The sequence below is a fragment of the Venturia canescens genome, chromosome 1, assembly GCF_019457755.1.
Source record: "Venturia canescens isolate UGA chromosome 1, ASM1945775v1, whole genome shotgun sequence".
NCBI classification, from domain to species: domain Eukaryota; kingdom Metazoa; phylum Arthropoda; class Insecta; order Hymenoptera; family Ichneumonidae; genus Venturia; species Venturia canescens.
Window position 1 is genome coordinate 34,667,259 of NC_057421.1, and position 21,193 is coordinate 34,688,451.

The window sequence follows — 21,193 nt, forward strand, 5'->3', positions numbered from 1 at the left end:
TCTTAGATACATAGATGGAGGAAAGCGAGAGTAACGATAAAGCACGCACAACCGAAGAGTCGAATGGGTTAGATGACAATCGGTTGGACGAATCGATGCGGCGGAAGGATCGTGAGGGAATAAATGAAAATGAAATGAGGGTCGAGAGTGACGAGAACATGAAGAATCGGGAAGAGAAAACATCGACGATGGAGATAAGCAGCGGCGAATCGATCGATCGTGAAAAATCGTTAACGCGCGATGATGAAGCGGAGGAGGACGACGAGAGTAAAGTTTCGGACGACGATGAAAACAACAAGGAGAAAACAGTCGATGAGAAACGGGACGATGAGTCGTCAACGAGAACATCCTCGACCAGCACCTCCGACGACGAGTCTGAGACCAGCTCCGAGGATAAAACCGAAACGTCGAAGCATCAGGAAATCGATGAAACGATCGTACCCATCTCGGATAAAGTCTCCAAAGACAATAAACAGAATGATGAAATTTTGAAAAACGAGGACACCACCGACGACAGTGATATCGACGATGATCTCGTATCAACTATTAATTACAACACAATTACCTCGTTAGCTGCTCTCAAGGATATGCTACAATCGTCTGGCGAAGATTCCGACGGTGTTGATTCATTCTTTCATCATTATTTTCTATCCCACGTTAACCGCTTACCGTCCAGAAATCAAACTCATAGCCCCTATCCCTGGGGACGAAGATTATCCGAGTGCCGAGAGGAAGACGAGTACGAGACCGAGGAAGGTGAGTTGTGTGAAACCTAATCGTTCTGGGAGTGACAAAATTTTTTTTAAGGTACTTCATGCACGAAACGATTTTCTTTAAAAAGTCTTGAAATTTACTCAGATTTAAATTTACTATCTCAAATTTACGAACTCCATCACGTATTATGCGCTGAATCAACTTTCTTTCATCTTTTTTTTTTCATGACAACAACTTCACCTCAAGCAGGATTGTAACGTCACGGAAAAAGTGAAAAAATCAAACGTAACGTCTAGCCGAATACTCATTTCCATTTTACACACGGCTTTTCAACCGCTGAACCATTTTCCTTTTCTTTTTTTGCCTTTATTTCTGTTTCATCGAATGAAGAAATTAAATTTCAACTCAAGGTTCAATTCATGCATGAAACGATTTTTTTAAGGAAGTCTCGAAATTTACACAGAGTTTAAATGGGCAGTCGACTGACACGCGTATCAAATTTTAAAGTTTTGTTGGTTTTTGAGATAAAAGTCTTTAAATATGAAGAAAAATACACGCAGGGTTGCAGGGACTATGTGCAAAAAATCGTTTATCTTTCCATATTACGAATGAACGCTTCTTACGAAGTTTATGAAAAAGTACACAATGACAATGAAGTATATAATGAAGATCTGGGAAAAAAATTGAAGACTTACCAGCAGTAATAAAAATATATTAAGTTAAAGATATTTAACGAAATTGGTAAAATGAGCGCTCGTAACCTCACATTTGCTTATTTCGTCGTTTTGTTTCTTCTTGGCTTGGCCCATTCCTGTCAGAGTCTTTTTATTGATACTTTTTTCTTTGTCTATTTCCCATTGTGTTTTCCCTTTGCCCTCTCTATTGCGATAATATTTTCGCCAGGGACGAATGAAATTTGGGGTTCAGTCAGTGATGGATCCCCGATTAATTAATGGCTTGTAATTTCATTCGCCAAAAGATAAGTTGAACAAATTTATTTATTAGTTAAAATCGATCCAATCTAGACACCCATAAAATACGATCCTCCGGGCATGATCTACCTTAAAAAAATTTCTTTCGAAACCTGATCAAACGTCAAATTTTTTCATTTCTCAACGTCCATTATTTCACACCATGGCGTTCGCCGCACTTGATTTTCGAACGAAATGATTAGAAATTTATCAAAGTCATCGCACTTCGGTGTTTCACGATTTATCTTTGATGTAAAAACGAACGTTACTGGCAAATTTTGAGTTCTACAAGAAAAAATACACTGAAAAAAATTCTTCTAGAATTTGGGATTTGTTCGAAATTGTTCAAACTTCGTTTCTTGTGCAGGCACAAGGGGATCGAAATTTGTGGAAAAAAAAATAGTATTAACAAACGAATTACCGGAAAATTGAAAGCTTCCGAACGCCGCATTTTTTGTATTTTTTTGTCCGTTCTGTCTGCGGGTATAAGTCTCGTAAATAAGGCTTCCCCAACCCGTATAATGACGCGAAGCTATACTGAGCCTCGAATATCCTGTGTACGTCGACCTTTTATCGAGTTCACCGTAAAACTTTATGCAACTGTAGGGTTTTACTCGTCAGTGGTAATTCATCCTATTAACATACCAATTTTACAGTACAATTAGACCTTGACTTGACTCACAAGTATTTTTAAATTTTTATAGTTTTATTGAAATAACGAAAAGTACTGAATAAATAAAAATAATTAATGAAATATAATGAAAAAAGTATGAAAACAACAAAAACTTTATAAACAAAATCGGAAAATCAATAATTGTTTTTTATTTTGCTCATCTCCTCGAACTCCAACGTTGCAAACTGCTTCAGCGTCATTGAATTGGTCCATCGACGACTCGACGAATTTTGTCCATCGATTGAAAAAAACCACAAAACCATTCAATTAGATTATCATAATTTTCTATCCACTTGGAAACATACATAAGCGCGCGAGCAAGTGGAATAAAGTAAAGATTTGTCAGACACGAATTGAACGTTTTCGAAATAAGTTTATATTCCTCCGTGCCTTATGCACAAGATAACATCGAGATTCTTCAATGTTACGCAATATTGAGCGTGCTTCGTCGGGCTCTTATACTCTCGTCCAAGTTGAGTCTTTAAGTGAACAATTATACTGCAGAGGTGTGCGTTACCGCATGCCGTTTTATGTTCCGCTGGCGTGCTCCTGGCTATAACGAGAAAGCATCTGTACGGTAGCACGCGGTCCAACGGAAGCTAAGATTAGCGAGAGCGAACGATGGCATCGGTTTCTCTCTCTCTCTCGCTCTCTTTTCATGAAAGTTTCTCTCTCCGTTTCTCACTTCCTCTTTTACATCATTTACTGCACTCCCTTACTCTCTTTGAAGCGGCTAACACTCGCGGTTGGCAACTCCGAGCATTATAACAAATCGTCGATACGTTCTCGAGCCACCTTCTTAATCCCTGTACGCGCAAAATCCACTCGGTTCGTCTCGTTGGTATTTTTTTATCGTCCGAATCACGTCTAGTCCAGTGACAAGACTAAGACTCCGACAACCTATTTATATAAATGATCCATTTCGAATTACAATAACGGCGGCTGAGTGTGCGATTAGGCCAATATATATTTATTCTCTGAAATGCGAATCCTCTTCGGAAGCTCGACCGCAGAAGTTTTCGTTGTTCGTGGAACGTCAAATGAGACGAATTAGACATTCGTTGCAGATTATTTTAACACGTTTCTCGCATCACTTTTTAACTGAACTTTGGTCGGATCGAATACGAAAAAAATTGGATTAAATTTTCATTGAAACGAGTTTCGATCCGTGCGTGCTCCAATTTCGTACTTTTTCGAGCACTCGGATAAGCTCAAGGGATTTTATACTCCACTGCGTCGTGTTGATAACATTGAACCTCAATTCTTCGCTCCGAAAATCTTTACCGACCGAGTCCAAACCGCGTTATTAATACAGAAACATATTTGACATCCGGTTCCTTTCCCGATCGGTGCCTCTTGTTTCGTTCTATTATATTTTCGGTAGCAGTTTATTTTGATCGGGTTACACCCGACTAACCGTACGCCGCATCGATGCGGATACGATTTTCCGCGATGACGTAATCGCGTACTCGTCGATTAACCACGCGTGACCGATAACGCACTCATCGCGCAACGACGCTCCGCCTCGCGATATATCTTTGCTAAACACAACTGGCGCACTTCAATCTCGTACGTCGCGCCGTTCGTTCTATTAAAACCACTAAAAATTTACACTTTTTTCTACCCTCGTCGACATTAATCCAGTGACAGGACCTTTGTCTAGAAAAAAGGTCAAAGCGTGATGAATTCGAGATAAACTTATCGTCATTGTCAAAGTTACGATTCGTAACTTTTTTGAATAGGCTAACAATAAGACTTGCACATTTGATAAACGATCGTAATGACGTTAAGGTATTTCTTTGACGAACCCGAGTGTTCTATAAATAACTGATCTTAAATTACAGTGAAGTAAAAGTGCATGCTAAAAGATTGGCCAATTTCAAGTCAGGTTATCAAACATTTAAGGTCGTACATGCACGAAACGATTTTCGTAAAAATGTCTCGAAATTTACTGAGATTTCAAATGGATAGTCGACTGACACGCGTATCAAATTTTGAAGAGTTCGTCTTTAAATATGAAGAAAAATAGACAGGGTTGTTGGGACTATTTTTTTGTTACGTGCGAATCCTCCTTCGAAACGATGGTTAAAAGAGCTTTCGAAAAACGCCACTTCCCGGAACAGTCGTATATGAAAACAAATCGACATTTCTATCGAACAGAGACACATTGTTGTTTGGAAATTTTATCAAATTCTTATTGACACTGTACGTTTTATAGAGATTCGTACTCATGGGTGAGGCCTGGATATTTATGGGTTGACTAGCCATAAAATTTGTTTGCTGAAGGAAGCGATATCGATATTTATCTTAGAAACGCGCCCATGTCTGACTTATTCTTCATCGATTTTCAAAGCCTTCGTATTTTCGTTACGTACGGACAACTTATCTCCCTTTTTCTATAAATCATCGGAAGTTTGAAGATGCTTGCAGTTGGAAAGAAAAAGTCTTCGGGAGACATCATTTCGTATTTGAGTTTGCATTGTTGGAATATATCGTTGAATACATGATTCTTTAAGTGTTTCAACTTTTTTTTCTTCAGATCCATTTGAACGAATTGATTGCGAATCGATGAAACGTCAGGGCTCGAATAAAAAAGATAAAATTTTGAAAAATCTCCGACGTGTTTAAAAAGCGTTTTTTGTCCTGGTATTATTTATTTCGTCAAACATGAAGCGATGCCGCCCCTGCACAGGCACTTCGAATAGATCCTCGTACAACAGAAAAAACATCGTTCAATATCCTCTCTGATTTTCAGGCAAAAACAACGAGTTCACAACAGCCGGATCCGCGAAAGATAAAGATGATAAAAAAGCCCCCAAAGCGGTTCAGGAAAGCTCGGAAAAATCGGAAAGTCAAACTTCGAAAGCTTCGAGCCCCTCCTCCTCGGAAAAATCTAGTTCAGAAAAGATCGATCAAAAGTCAAACGCAACGTCGAGCGCTTCTGAGTCAAAGCCACAACCTACGACAACAACTTCATCGAGATTTACAACTTGCACGGTTACCTCACCGACCTCGACGAAACCACCGTTGAGACGAAGACATACAGCTGGCCCAGGAATGACGTTTCCTGCGACTGATCCGCCCTGCTATTCCAGCAGTATGATATTCTCTCGTACAAGTCCGCTCCCCAGTCCCCACCTGGACAAAAGATTCTTTGATTCAAGTCTGATCGAGATGAAGAGCCAAGCGAGCAGTTCCAGCACTCTTGACTACGATTCGACCGAAGAAATTTGGGTACGAAGGGTCGAGTTTGTGCAGGAAAGAAAAAGACAGGTGAGTCATCGTATTGCTTTTTTCCTTTTTTCCAGTTTTTGTGCCAAAACTGGTACGAGCCAATATGTTACCGAAAATCACGACATTTTATTTCCGAGGGTTTTCGAGGTTGCTGATTCCATTTTCATGTGATAAAGCATGAAATTTTCGCAGTGATAAAACTAACAAATTTCACCCTGAACCCTTATTTTTCACATTTTTGGGGGTAACGAATTTTGTTTGATTTCGATGAAAGAGTCCAGTGTGATAAAAAACTAAAAATTTTCATGTCATATAGCATGAATATCGATTGAAAAAACGAAAAATTTTACCCTCAACCTTCGATTTTCCCCATTTCCAAGGGTAGTGAAGTGAAAATTAAGTTCAAAAATCGACTCAGGAACCCAAAAAACCATTGTATACCAATTTTTGTCCAAATCGGTTGAAAATTGATAAAGTTATTTCAATATGTACACATATGATACAAAACCAAAATGGGCCCGACTTTTTTTTGTACATATATGATCCAATATCAGTCAACCGGTTAAACATTTCTCGCGCCCTTTAAAAGTTAATAGCAGTAATAAGTTCTCGGAATCTCGAAAGCCTCGAATTATTCATTTTAAATGATCCGTAAAGTTCGGGCTACTCGAGTACCGTCGCCAAAAACTAAAAATATTTGACTAACTCGACCCCGCGAACGCTATGGATCTATCGATCATTTTCCTGGCCACTTCAAATTACTCAAAGAACAAAAAAGCTGATGTGTTTAAGCTAAAATTAATTTTTCAACTTTTTCACTATTCGAGCTCTTTCAACAAAATTTTCCTTTCGCTAATGTTAAAAAGAAAATAAAGGATTCCGAATTCTTGTCACGTTGCCACTTCGAGATCATCAGGTTTGTGCGAGAATATTATTTCACACGAGTGAATATGAATAAAAGAATCGAAGATCGAAGATGATGGAAATTCAACGTTAGAACACTTGGAGAAACCGCAGAACGTCCGCCTAGGAATGTCCTCAAATGAAATGAAAGACAATTTCATGAGAGCAGTTAAGGATATTTCGTACAGGCGATACAACGTTGCCATGCTAAACCATGCTAAAAACATAAAAAATTTCAAAATTATCAGAATTTTATATAATTTATGGTCCTTATTTGTGGTCCTTATTTGAGGTTGACATTTTTTTTTTTCAAATTCCCCCCCTGGTTCGATTCAAAATCATTAAAAAAGACACCACGAAAATGCTGGAGTCAGTGGGATGATGGGAAATGGTGCTGGCAAGTCCGAATCGATTGAAAAAAAGGCATTTTATATAAAAGTGATGTTTTTCTGCTGGGGCCGGTTATTTATCATTTTATTTGAATCTTTCTTCCTTTTTTAATCTCCGCGTGTTTTACTATTATAGTCTCTGCGGCATAGAGTCCAACTATCACACTTCCCTGGGAAAGCCGATGCCGTTCCGAATATCATGTCTCGTGGCACAGCGTCCAGCTAACACGATATTCCTCCTGATATCTTTTAAGTTTTCTCGGCATAGCCCAAGCCACCTTAACTACAAATTCTATCCTCAAGTATTAATCTTCTCAAATAATCATTATTCTTTAATAACTTTCATATAAAATGCCGATATAGATCATCCGATGGTTCAGGAATTGCATCGTATTGCGAATTATTCATCAAAACTCTTTCGGCGTTGCGTTCGACTTTCTTTTGAAAAACAAATTCTCAAAACAGTTCTTTTATTCCGTGTCTCTCAACATAGCGCCTGACTATCACATTATAAAAAAATTTCCTCATTGATGTAAGAATTCACATCAAAACACCGACAAACTGACATAAGCCTACGAAACAAGATTACTTCTTCTCATTGGCCCTCAAAAAAGGCTGTTCCTGAGCAATGGATCCCAAAAACGACAGATATATATAAATTCAGTAATAGCATGCAAATAGAACCGTTTACCTCCAGGTCATGAAGGAAATATCAGAGGAAGTAATGATCTAGAAATTTTAGAAAATATAATTCTCTCAACGAATAGAAAAACGATAGAAAAGTTGTGTATTATCGAAATTCAGGAGCAAAGAATAAAAAATCATGTGATGATTTATTCCTGGGCATACGGGAAAATATTCGAATTTTCAACGACTATATGTTAAATAAATACTTGAATGGTTGTTCTTAATGACGATTGACAAGGGTTTCGAGTACACTTAGATGACTTGACGTGATTTATACATAAAAAAAGAATAGCAGCCAAAGACAAAGCAAACACAAATTTGACTGAAGTAGAAACAACGACCGGGCTTGCCGGCACCCTTTCCCATCGTTCCACTGACCACAGCTTTGTTATGGTGTCTTTTTTAGTGATTTAGAATCGAACCAGGGTGGGAATTTGAGAAAAAAAATTTCAACCCCAAATAAGGACCACCCTAATATATAGGTATACATTCCGGGCATAAGAAATCCGTTTTAATGCGTAATTACTCGATAACAAAGCAGAAGAAAATTTTGAAAAAAATTATGTTTTCGCACTTGATGTTGAAGAACACTATCACCAAATTTGATCAATTTATAATTATTTAGACTTTTGTAGCATACATCCTTAATTTCTCTTAATCTTTGACTTTGACATCGAATCTTTGTTTCTCACAGACTTCTTCCCATATTTAGTACAATTTATATTCGTTTTGATTCTCAAAGGAGAATATTTATTCACCAATCAATATTGTCTGAGTTACGATGGTGTTTTTCGTCCATAGTCGTCTTGCTACATCGATTATCACGATCATGCAAGTTATTTACCAATTTCTGTGTTGTTTTTTGTGAACATTGCTCGCAAGGGTCAGTTCGACTTCGAAATCATAAGATGGAATTTAGATTAGTGAAAAAACCAATCGGTCATATTATTAAATAATAGTATAATCGAGTTTTGAGAATACGAGGGATTAATATATGCTTGGGAATTTTCATCGTATCAATCACGTTGAACGATAACTGACAGCATAAACGATTTACCGCGAAATTCTCTTTCTCTCCCAGCATCGAAACGAACCACTTTTCATCTCGTCGACGACTAATTGCATCAATCGACTAATTACCATCGACTAAACGACGCTACCCACAAATTTGTTTACCCCGAGAGAATGAATGGCCACGACAAGAACCTCTTGCGCGCTGCTTACGAAAGATCTCTCGAGTTCAATGAACCTTCTCGTATCTTCGGTGTTTCCATATACGCCAAAACGCTTATACAATTCGTAGCTTCCTCCTCGCCGCGGAGTCGTAAAACAAAAATGTGCAAAACACACCACAGCTCGTAAAAATACTCTGGAGAACTCGATCATTTTTATTCAATTCTTCCACTCCATTTTTTCAACTTTTGCATCGAAAATTTGAATATTTTGCTACTTTTTTTCTCATGAATTTCGAACTACTGAAGGAACGCAGATTTTTTCAATTATTTTTTACAACTTTCCATACAAACTTTGCTCATTCGTTGAGCACGCAGTTGTTCAATTCGTTAAGCAGAAGCAGTGCAGTCCCATGATGAGTGTTTTTTCGACGAATCGTCACGTAACGAATTCTCAAAAATATCTTTCGTTAAAAACGTTGTTTTTTCCACCTAAAACCGTTCCATGAAGTCACTTAACGGTTTTCCTTTTGAGATGACCCACAAATTTTTTATGACCATCACAACCCAAGAGTTTGACAGGGAAAAAATACCTCGAGTAAACTTTTATCGCGACGGAGATACTTTCGCGAAATTGATGGTCAGAACGATATTCATCTTGAATGAACGTTTCTCTTCAGCTTTTCGTATTTTTTTTTCGATCGATTGATTGCCGGGTTTATTCGTTGATGTGAAAGTCTGCGTCAGTGCAGCAATTAATAAGCGAAAAAAATAGTGTTTTCCATTGTGATTCAACAGTGCAAATTTCAATACCATTTAATTTTTATATCCATTATATTTGAGTAGCCCTAATCGATCACGCAAACTTTGCCGTTAAAAAAGTAAGGAGAAAAATGAGAAAGTCCCTCGTTCAATAGCTCGCCGTTCTCCCTTGAGTCGTTCACAGCAAACCTCTCGTGCTTCACGTGATCAACATTCAACTTTTCATTCGCTATGTCACGTGCCATTTCTCATTTTATTCGTCGCGTTTATGCATCGATTTCGCTACAGTGAGCAGTACAAAAAAAGAGTGTTTAAACACTCTTTTTTGCATGGTATTCAGAACGAAAGTTAAAGTCACAGCGAAGCAGTCGTTGCTGACTCGAGAGGCTCGTGAGCGTGCTGCTGGTATCTGAGATTTTGTATTTTCTTGAATTTCAAAAGAAATTCGTTTCGTCTATCAATCAAAGACTTCACAAAAACAAATGAATAATGGATTTCAATGTCACATTTACGTTGTCAATTTGTACAGTTGAAAAAAAGTGCAGCCGACACATGGCAGTTTTTCCTGCGAATCGAGATCGATAAAAAGCTTATTTATGTGTCGTCTTACGCGGAGAGTCTTCCTTGTATATTTTTTCGAGCATTGCTTCGTACACAGAACATCGAACAGTGGCTCGCACGCTTTTATTTTTAAACTCTCTGTATTTTTTAAACCTCGTGAAAGAGAGACGGTGGTACGCCACCGCGTGTTCTCGCTCATCCCACTTTAATGTAGTTCCTCATGCACCACCCAGAGGTTACGATCGAACACCCTTCAAGCGTGTCTCGTGTGGCATAGAGACTCTCGTCATAGCACCCTTTTTATGCTCGTACCACCCGAGCTACTTCCTCAATCTTCCCTTTTCTCTGCTTCTTTTATTTCGTCTCTTGTTTTTTGCATTGTTTTGTGTGTGTGTGTGTTTTTTTTAATCCTCTTCATTTTTAAAATCTTTTCTCCGTGCTCTCTCGGCTCGAAAATAATAACGCAACTTTCCGAGATGTTACAGGGGCAAAAATGGGTAAGGAATGCTCGAAAAATGAAGCGACAGAAGAGCCACGACGACGACGAACCCGATTTTTCTAGTTTCATATTCATCGTTCGAACTTTACACGTTGGCACGGTGGATCAATAATTTTGACAAGAAAGCCTATTCCTCCGGCTGAGATAAACAGCCTTCCCCATCTTCATTCCGGTCGTGATTTTCTTGCATAAATCGTGACTTCTCGTACTACGTCGATACGAGAGACACGTTTCGCCTCGTGAGTGGGATGGTATACGAAAAATAATGAAATGGAGAAGGAAGGAAAGGCAGGAGAGAAAGGAAAGACGAAACGTAGGACTGGCAACATATAAATAGTCAGGCACAGATATAAAAGTAGAAAGCACACATGAGGCCCGCAAATGATGCGGCAAACTTCCGTAAACAACAAGGCAATGGCCGTTATTGAGCGTGACCGCGATGAAAAAGAGGATAAGAGGAAAGGGTCGCTTTATATTACATGGATGGTCCCCTGCTGCACAGCCTGATACCCTCACAACTATTGCTCGCCCACAGTTTTCTTTGCAATACATAGTATAGCGCTTAACACGTACAGGATGTCCTGAGACTCGTAAACACACCGCAGGCCATTATTCGATTACAAAATTCTCAAACTATCGCGGCTTAAGCGTTTTTTCCTACTATCCAATGTTCATTAAAACAAATCGTCTCAGATTCACTAACGGCGAACGGATCTGGCCGAGCTTCTGGGGCGAAACTGCGAGAGTTTGGTTGACTCAATCGGTCGATTTTTTACGAGTTCTCAGAATTCATCGTTTCTCCCATTGACCATCGGTAACGAAACAGCTTTCCCATGTGTCAATTATTGAACCGAAGTTATAAATTTACGTGGAAGAGCTTTTACATACGTCCACGAGAAACGCCGATTCGAATGGAAGTGCGGGTTTTTTAATGAGTGTAATTGCAGTGATCATTACGATGCAGTCCATCGTCGTATATCCGGTGGCACAATATCACGCCTCGTATCGAATCAACGACGCGAATACCCGCGTTATCGTAATCCAATTTAACCCACTGGAACATCACACACGAAACTCGATTCTCGTAGCTTCAACGATCCTCGTTTTTCCTCCCTTCGTGGAAATCCATTTCTCTCTCATTCTCCATCTTCCGCCTTAAAACGTTGACATCAAAGCTCCTACCAACGATGAATACGATTACGAAATTACAGTTTTTTTAGTATTCTTGTATCGCGTTTTGTTCGTGATTAAACATGCATGCGCACACTCAAAACTTCATAGAAATTCAAACTAACCGATGAATCATCAAACGTAAACAACTTTTCGACCACTTTGCTCAGTCATGATCGAAGCGATTTATAATTTAATCTACTATATACGGAGAGAATTGAATTTGAAAAATTAGCGTGAGTAACAATAGTGCGGTGACGAATTACAATTCATTGTATTATTATGGGAGGAAAATTGAATTTTCCTATAAATTAAATAATATTTATTTCATGCTAAATCTTACCGTTCAAATCTCTCCCAGTATTTACGTCTTTATTGTATTAAGGTAACTCCTGTGCTGCATCCTAGTCAAATGAGTGCTAAATTTTCAAAACGATTTTAGACCAAGTTTTTAACGTACCGATTAAATGTATTGTCAGTGGATTTGTATTACAGCATATCTCATTAAGATGTAAAAATATTAAAAACGCTAGTTTTGCAAAACCATCAACTGATAAATGCAAATTTCCACGCTGACACATTTTCACTGGTATTTTTCAGAGAATTATCTGCGTTTTTTGATCGATTTTATTGCAACAAGTCTCATTTTGTTCGTCAACTGGTCCTCTATGAATCCACCATGTAGTTGTTTTTTTAACTTGATCGTTTCACTGTTGCAACTAATTGTTCATTAAGTGAAAAAACTTTTTCATTTATAATTTCCGAAGGAATGAGTTTAAAGGAAAATGTACGTGGTGAATTCGTAGAGGATCAGTTGAGGAACAAAATGAGGCTTGGTGCAATAAAATCGGTTAAAAAATACAGATGATTCTTTGAAAAATACTTGTGAAAATGTGTCATCATGGAAATTTGCATCTGTAAGTTGATAGTTTTGCAAAACTATAATTTTAAATATTTTTTCACGTTAATTACATATACTTGAATACATATCTACTATCAATAATGTTAATCGGTACGTTGAACTTGGTATAAAAGCGTTTTGAAAATTTAGCACTCATTTGACTAACATGCAGTACAGGAGTTACTTTAACAGATATAGATTCAATGAATTTAGAAATAAATCTGCATAAACCATATTTTTTTGCTCTCCCATAGATGTCGATTTCATTGAATTTATTTTGGGGCTCAAAAACGTGACATCTATAAAGTCCAGCAGGTTATTTTCACATCGCTCGATATCCAGTCCGTTCATTAATACAATTCGTATCATCGCGTATATATATGATGATATGGAAATGGGAAAAGCGATCAACGTTTTCTCAGAGTCCGGCGTATCAGCATAAATTGGCCCATAGGTATACATTTCATAACGGTCTGCTGTACCACTCGAGTAATCTACTAGTCTGGCTGGCTCGACGAGTCTCAAGAATACACAAAGGGGGGAATGAGATGGCGCCGCGGAGACAGACAGTCGAGTGGATCCGCCTGGTGGACGATTACTCAACTCACTGAAGATTTTTCGAGGGAGAGATTCATCGTGGGCAAATAATAATTATAATTAACTGCATATTTTCACTCTGTTTATTATTCCCTTTGGCGTGCAGTTCGATCGGGTCTTTTTATTCATTCACGTGCGAATCAATTATCGAAATTAACATTTTTTAATATTTGTTTTATTTTTCGCATTTACAATATTCGTGATTGATGTTCTCGAAATTCTTACTCCGACAGTAATTCGCGGCAATTGTGAAATTAAATCACTTTCGTGTTGCCAAGGATCAAATACTTGTGTGTCATTTTAAAAAAAAATGTATGAAAACATTGCGAAAAACTTGTTTGATTCTTCTTCCAATTTATGGCAACGATTCCGTCAAACATTTTTCAATTGTTCCAACTCGATGGACTTGAATTTATCGATCAAAGTATTATCGTCGATCTGATCCGTTTATATGTGAACATTTATTCAATGAACGCAACGATATCGCGAGTCTTCGGTTTTCATCGGAAATCGAGGGAATTATTAGATTTTTTTTGCGATTTGAATTGAAGAGAAAATAGATGGAATCTCAATCGCGATGAAGAAAGAAACGCCGATACACCGAACGGCTTTCACACGCAGCTTTAAGTTTCCATTTGCACTGATCACGCGCAAACTCCCGCACAAATCCGCCAATCTCTGACTCACGTTTTTCTGAATTTTCTAAATATAGATCCATTCCGATTCTTTACGTAAACAAACATTGAGTTTAATAACGATGCACCTAGATCCGCTGCGCTATCTTTCGATCGGTAATGATAAATTTTGCCGAGTCAGTCCCATTTTATGTTTATTCTGATCCTGCGTAAGTCTCTGAGCCAGTCTCACAAATCGCTGTCAAAACCATGATCGTATTTTTTTTTTTGAATCTTCGTCCATTCGGTGCGTACAAAAATATCGCGAATTCCCGTCGTCAAGTACTTAGAAACATAAAAACTTAAACAAATGCAAACAGTTGGGACGTTCCACCCAGAATGATTCTGATTGTTAAAGAATTTCACGCGAACCTAATGAAAATCGAAAATTCCAACTTTAAGAGTTGAAATATGGAAATATGCTAGAAACATACACCGTGCAACTATTCCCGGAATAATTATAGGATCTACCCTCTGGTTGTCGAGAAAACAATTAACGAAAATCACATTTTTTGAAAGGTTATACACAGATTCTTATGGCAGGCAAACTTCCTGTGCGACCATTTGGATTTAATGAAACAGGATCCTCCCAACTTTGAAGAGCCAAAAACGAGAATGAGATAATAGAGTGTTTTTAGATATCAATCATGTCTCGAGATAGCCTTGTTACCGGTGAAAATGACTTGGGAATGGAAAAAGAAAAACACTTATTCGAGGTTAACGAGTAATAACGACATAAACGGTGGAAGGTTTGACAACACCATATGAGCCAGCTGGTTTAAAGAAGAGATATGCATACACATATAGATAGAAAATGGCTGTTGTCACCTTTTGCTTGACGATTTTACTACGAACGTATTTTAACCGTTATCATTATATTAAAAATTGATCAACAATCTCAACAAATAAGCAACATATCATTTTAATAATTCTGAGAATAAATTTTAATCGTTTCTTTAATTATCGAGCAAAAAGTTCAGTAGCTTTTTTGAATTACAAGTAACGCATGATCTTCGTTAAGGTAACTCCTGTACTGCATGCTAATCAAATGAGTGCTAAATTTTCAAAACGCTTTTATACCAAGTTCAATGTACCGATTAAACTTATTGTTAGTAGATATGTATTCAAGCATGTTTTATTAACGTGAAGAAATATTTAAAATGATAGTTTTGCAAAAGTATTAACTGATAGATGCAAATTTCCACGATGACACACTTTCACAGGTATTTTTCAAAGAATCATCTGTATTTTTTAACCGATTTTATTGCACCAGGTCTCATTTTGTTCCTCAACTGATCCTCTACAAATTCATCACGTAGATTTTCCTTTAAATTCATTCCTTCGGAAATTATGAATGAAAAAGTTTTTTCGCTTAATGAACAATTAGCTGCAACAGTGAAACGATCAAGTTAAAAAAACAACTACACGTTGGATTCATAGAGGACCAGTTGACGAACAAAATGAGACTTGTTGCAATAAAATCGATCAAAAAACGCAGATAATTCTATGAAAAATACCAGTGAAAATGTGTCAGCGTGGAAATTTGCATTTATCAGTTGATGGTTTTGCAAAACGAGCGTTTCTAATATTTTTACATCTTAATGAAATATGCTGTAATACAAATCCACTAACAATACATTTAATCGGTACGTTAAACTTGGTCTAAAAGCGTTTTGAAAATTTAGCACTCATTTGACTAGCACGCAGTGCAGTAGTTACCTTAATCCAAAATATTGGGCAGTATTCGAGCAGCTCCTCTCCTCATGCTTGATTCTTCTCGAAACATTATCAAGCAGCATGGAAAATTCATTTCCTTACCGCGATTCCGTATATAAAAAAATCAAAGATCGACGTACTCGAATTGAGAATACACTTTGTAAAGAAAGATTCATAAGACGAAACTCAAATGTCACATTTATTCGTAGCCTTTCCTAAAGTTTGGAGCATTCGTGCAGCAGATGAAAATTCGATGAATTATTCAGTGGAAAACTGGATGCTGAGAAAAGAATTTGGTTGGAATTCCAACGATCGAAACACCGAACACCAAAGAATGTGTCCGGCTTTAGAATTTAGTAATATTCGAGCAGTAACATGCTCGATTAATAACAGTACAGCGATCTTAAGTTATGCCCATATATCTCTGAACATGTACAGTGAGTGTTTGTTAATCACTATCTACGGTATCAAAGAGCTCTTCCAATCGTCGACTTGAGGAGCGATCGTAGACGATAAAACTGGACGCCCTCTCCCAGATTTTTTGTGTTACTCTCTCTCTCTCTCTTTCTTTTTCTTTCCCTCTTTCTCATTCTCGCGGCCTCTTGCCCTCTCTTATTCTCTTGAAGAAGAAATCCGCTTGAATCACGAAGCGTGGTTCAAGCTCAGTTGTGATAGCCACATCTCAGTTTGCCTCGAAAAGCCGATCGCAACGCGCGCTGCGTCTTTACTCACTCGATCGTGAGTTGCGCGGGCGCATCTCATGGATTGCAATGGCGGTATTAAATCGCCGCGTGGTGCTTCCCGAAAATCTTCTTTAACGATATTACCCTCGCCGTTGCTCCATCCGAAAATTCGCAAGTTTTCTCTTGCTCCGAACTTTGAGCGATGTCCCGAGTACTACGTCAACAAAGTCAGGAAATATTCATTGGTCCCTTACTTGGATCGATGTCCAGAGTATCATGGAACTTATAAGGTTAGTGCACAGCTTATGCAAGTTGATTGACAGAAGTGAGCTTCTGTGATTTGAGGTTACTTCGAAGTAGGGACGGAATTAATTGTGAAAAATTTCTCCAAAAATCGGTGAGTTTTTTACGTTAACAAAGATTATTCTCGTTGACCTTGAAAAAAATGAATGCTCGAAGGAATATTCCGTAGTGTATTTTTCATAAATTATACTGGTCGGACTTATCGATGTCGAGAGGATGGGAAACAAACGGTTTGGTCATTCATCAAGATCGCAGTATTTTCGCTCGAACGAATTTCCTGGCATATCGAAGTCTGTCAGAGCTGAATTGGGTGGCGGTATTGTCTTTCGTATCTTTGCTAATCGAATGAGATCGATGACACAGATTAACGTTGAAGCATAGCTCTATTAATAACGGGAACGTGACATTGAATAAAAAATTACGTCATTTACAATGGAAATGAGATCCGTAAATATATCGAGAAACGGATGTTTGGACGAGTGTTTTATTGTCTCGCCGAATTTCACACTTTACGAATCGTTTTTCTAAAATTAGTATTCAACCATTAATAATAAAGGAGTAAACAGACTACTTTAGTCATGTACAAGGAAAGTCTGTTCACTCGCTTTGTCGAATACGATTCCATCGTTGATGGAAAAATATTTTTCATTTCACTGCAAGTCAACTCGTTTTTTAATTATCGAAAACATTCAACGCATCGTACTCGATGATCGTTGACGGCACTGCAAATAATGAGTGAAGTTCTGAATCTTTTGGCCGAACAAAGATCCGAAAATGCATCGAGGTTTTCAATTATTGTACAAAGTATCTTTGAAAACGATCTCAAAAGTCTTGGACCAAAACCGAAAGAATTTTTTCGTTTCTGCATTCTCTGATGTTTCCTGCCGATTGAAAAATCGAAGATCGTTTCCTAGCCCTCCATGTGGAGGCGATTTTTTATAATTCATCTCGATATCGATAGTTGACAACCACTGATGGCTTCCGAACGACATAGCGTGCAAGCTGTCGAGGTCCTCCTCGGGAAGGGAATGTATTTTTCAAAAACAAGTAGACAGTTGATCTGAAAAATGTGGAAAATAACGGAGCAACTATTCCCAGAGGATCGCCGAGTGTTTTTTCGTCGAGTTGTTAACAATTTGAACTTCGTTACTTGTTTTTACTAATTTCTCCTCGAATTACCGTACAACTCGCCCTTCACGGTTCACATAACTCTCTGTCTCCCTCCCCCCCCTTTTCCTCTCTTCGCCCCGTCCCCCGTTCGTCTGCTTCTGGCGACCACGGATCTCGTTTTCCGATGTTGCTCCACCGCTGGTCCATCACAACGTGGCTGCACTTTGCGCCTGAGGAGTTTATCAGCCATCTCATCCCACAGTATTTCGTTTAACTTCGATTTTCTCCGAATTTTTTTCACTCTTGTTTCCTCATAACTCGAATTGCTGTGGGGAAAAAACTTTTCTTCCGTCTACAATATCCACTGTTTCATCCTGCTAAGGAAAATTTCGAAAATTTGAAAAAAAATCACGTTTCCGAAATGATTAATCATTCGCTGAAATATCCGTCGCGTAAAATCCATTCGATCTGGTGAAAAAGCGTTGAACGACTTTTCTTCCCTAGAAATCGTTCATTATTTCCTGCTTGTTGAAACAAACAATATTTCCTGACAAAGCTTCGAGTGCTTCCGCTCACAGTTTCATAATTTTGTCGCTTCTCTGCAATATTATTTACAGAAAGACTCTTCATTGTCCCAAACCCTCGTAAGCATACTATTTGTATAAATAAATGTTCAATGAAGGAAGAGACGAAACACTAATTCTGAGCCAAACCCATAAATTTTCGCTCCGACTGCTGACACTTTGTGCCCAAGTTTTTCAGCTGAGTCCAAATGTTTGGCATACCGCCTGATAGACAGCCTCGTACCGTTGATGACCGGAGATTTTCAGTATTTTTTCCTTGATCCGAAGCCCATTATAGGCATTCGTCATAGATAACTCGAGATGAAAAAAGTCTGTTATAACCGTCGATTAGTCTGAAAATCTGGTAAAATTTCAGAGATAAAAATGCTGGCTCTAGTGAACAATAAAATAAATAATCAAGTTTAACTGAAAATTGGAATAAGCATTTTGCTTGGAAATTTTATTGAAATATTTCGGATGTATATGCGATCAATGTTTCGCAGTGGAGTGTTATAACGGACGATCAACTTTTCCAGGGAATCGATGACGCAATGACTCGAAAATACAGCTGAGCGAGTACAATTTTGTTAAATCTTTAAATAGAATTCTATTTGAGCGTTTATGCATATTTCGACGCTTCCCATTTTCTTCCTACCTTTTGGAGGATTTTTCCAATTAATCAGTACATCCGAGTTCGATTGTTCAAATTCAGACTCAGATTCATCGATACATTCGTTCTGAGGAGTTCTCAGATGCACACGTGACACATTCGGAGCGTCTCTACATCCCTGGAAACAATTATTATCCACAGTCCCCATTGAACCTTAAAATGCATGCAGTAAACAGCAATGCCTCCGGACACCGACACACAAAGCTATAAAATGCCATGTAAATAGTAGAATTATGTATTCCAAGAAGTCGCAGAGCCCCGCCCGTAGCCAGTCGCGATATTTCTCACGTAAAGGTTGTTCACCAGCAAAACTCGATTTCTTACGAAAATTTCGAAAAAAAATATATATTCGGTGCAGAAAAATCTAACAAATCGATAAAAAAAAGGCTAGTTTTTGCGGAAAAAAATGATTGTAATAAAATCGTATATAAGAATTTGAGTGGAAGAATTTCAAGGTTCGCGAACGGCACTTAGTTATCGAACTACCTTAAGCACGAATCGTTGAACTCGCGTTTTTCCATCTGAATTCGTAATTCGTAATAAAATACATGAAATGTAAATAAAAAGGAATTAAACAAAACTGATTTCGTCCCGCACGCTTTTGTTTTAATCTTGAAAATTTCGGTATGAGAAAGCGGAGTCCGCGTGAGCGCGTGACTATGGTCAGCTATTCTGAGTCTCGAATCGGACGGCAGAGAAAATAATGCTGCATATAGAAGTTTAGTGTCACGTGCGACGACGACAGCGACGTTTCTTCGATTAGAGATGCTCCCTATAGCGAATGCAGAGGCACGAGACGTGGCCTGTAGTTCTCGATACATGAGTGGGATATTACTAACAGACCGAGAAGAGTCGGAAGTTTCGACGCGAGATATTTGGGGATTGACTCTTCCCAGCCTCACTCCTCTTTTCTCTCTTTTACTCTCAGCTCGAAAATTTTGTGGCAACGATACCGACCGCATGAAAGTGCCAGTCGTCGAAGGGACTGCCTTGAGAGACCTGCCAATCGCGATTCTTTTTTATTTGCAATAACAGCGCAAAGTTAAACTTGAACTGACGATAAAATCAATAAAAATGAAATTAAAGCAACAATATTCTGAGCAAATTACGACAGAAATAAAATCATATTACTAATCGAACTACGTGGAAAAGTGCGATTGTGTTTCACTTCGGAATTGAGCACTTACAGAATTATCATTATTTTTTAGCTGCACATGACTATGCAAGTTTTACTTTATCAATGATTTTTGGATCGGTAGATTATTAGAAAAATGATTTCAAAGTTACAAATTCCGAAGAAAAACAATTTTCAAGTGAATTTTTTTTTTTCTTTTTTTTCATATTTACTCGTGTCACTATGACTTAACAGGTGCACATTTTTCACGTGTTGAAGCGTCGAGATACGAAGTGCGGAGTCGTAGATTGTTATCGTTGGAACGATATATCCACGGGATTAGTTCAAACGCTTGTTGTTCTGATACAGAAAAATCCTAATTCGTCGTAGATTATAATCGAGTAATCGTAATAAGATCTTTTTATTTATAGGTGCGGGAAAGCACTTATCACCTTAACGTTCGGTTGTATTTTTATTCGACACGACAAGCTCTTGAGGTTTCTGCCATCACTATTTTCGTTCCCGCATAGTTAGCTGCATGGAACCATATCTTTGGAGACTTGTATATATATAAAAAAAAAAAAAAAGAAAGAAAGAAAAACTTATCTCTTTCATTTTTACTATACGTTTATCCTCCTTTTTTCTTGGAGCTGCGTACATGCCTTGCTTGAAAGTGAATTGAACGAGTAATGCAAGCGTAATAAAATGCATTATTGGAAAAGAAATCTACTCCCAGGGATCGGAGATCAATTGATAATATCCCTGGTTTCTTTCACATTCCATTTCCTCGCAGCTAAATTTGTTTTTTAATACTCTAGAGTTTTACATTTGATTTATCCATTATTATCTCACTGGCGAAGAGCCTATTTCCGTTGTGGATGAGAAAACCATCTACAAATAACTAAAGTCTCCGTCGTCCACGTGCTTTTCTCCGTCTTGGTAAACGCTCCAACGGAAATGATATCCTTGTATCGAATAGATCGAATATAGACGAATTAATCAAGGATGGCCGGACACGTTCTCAATAAAACGCATTTCGCATGCTCCTCCGAGCGAAAACTTTTTGTATGCAGTCTCTTTCGAGACTTTTTCGATACCTCGAGCGTGTATTTTCGTACACAAAGGAC

General features: G+C 38.1%; 1 protein-coding gene across 3 annotated transcripts in view; it reads left to right on the forward strand.

Annotated features, from left to right (window-relative positions):
- The window catches only part of SNF4Agamma (SNF4/AMP-activated protein kinase gamma subunit), a 134,364-nt gene that overhangs the window by 29,037 nt on the left and 84,134 nt on the right, over window positions 1-21,193 (forward strand). For all 3 annotated transcript variants that reach the window (XM_043432247.1, XM_043432232.1, XM_043432240.1), the window contains 2 exons: window positions 7-756; window positions 5,114-5,631. In XM_043432247.1, the coding sequence (XP_043288182.1) occupies window positions 15-756; window positions 5,114-5,631 (1,260 nt within the window). In that variant the 5' untranslated portion in view covers window positions 7-14. The remainder of the gene's footprint in view (window positions 1-6; window positions 757-5,113; window positions 5,632-21,193) is intronic.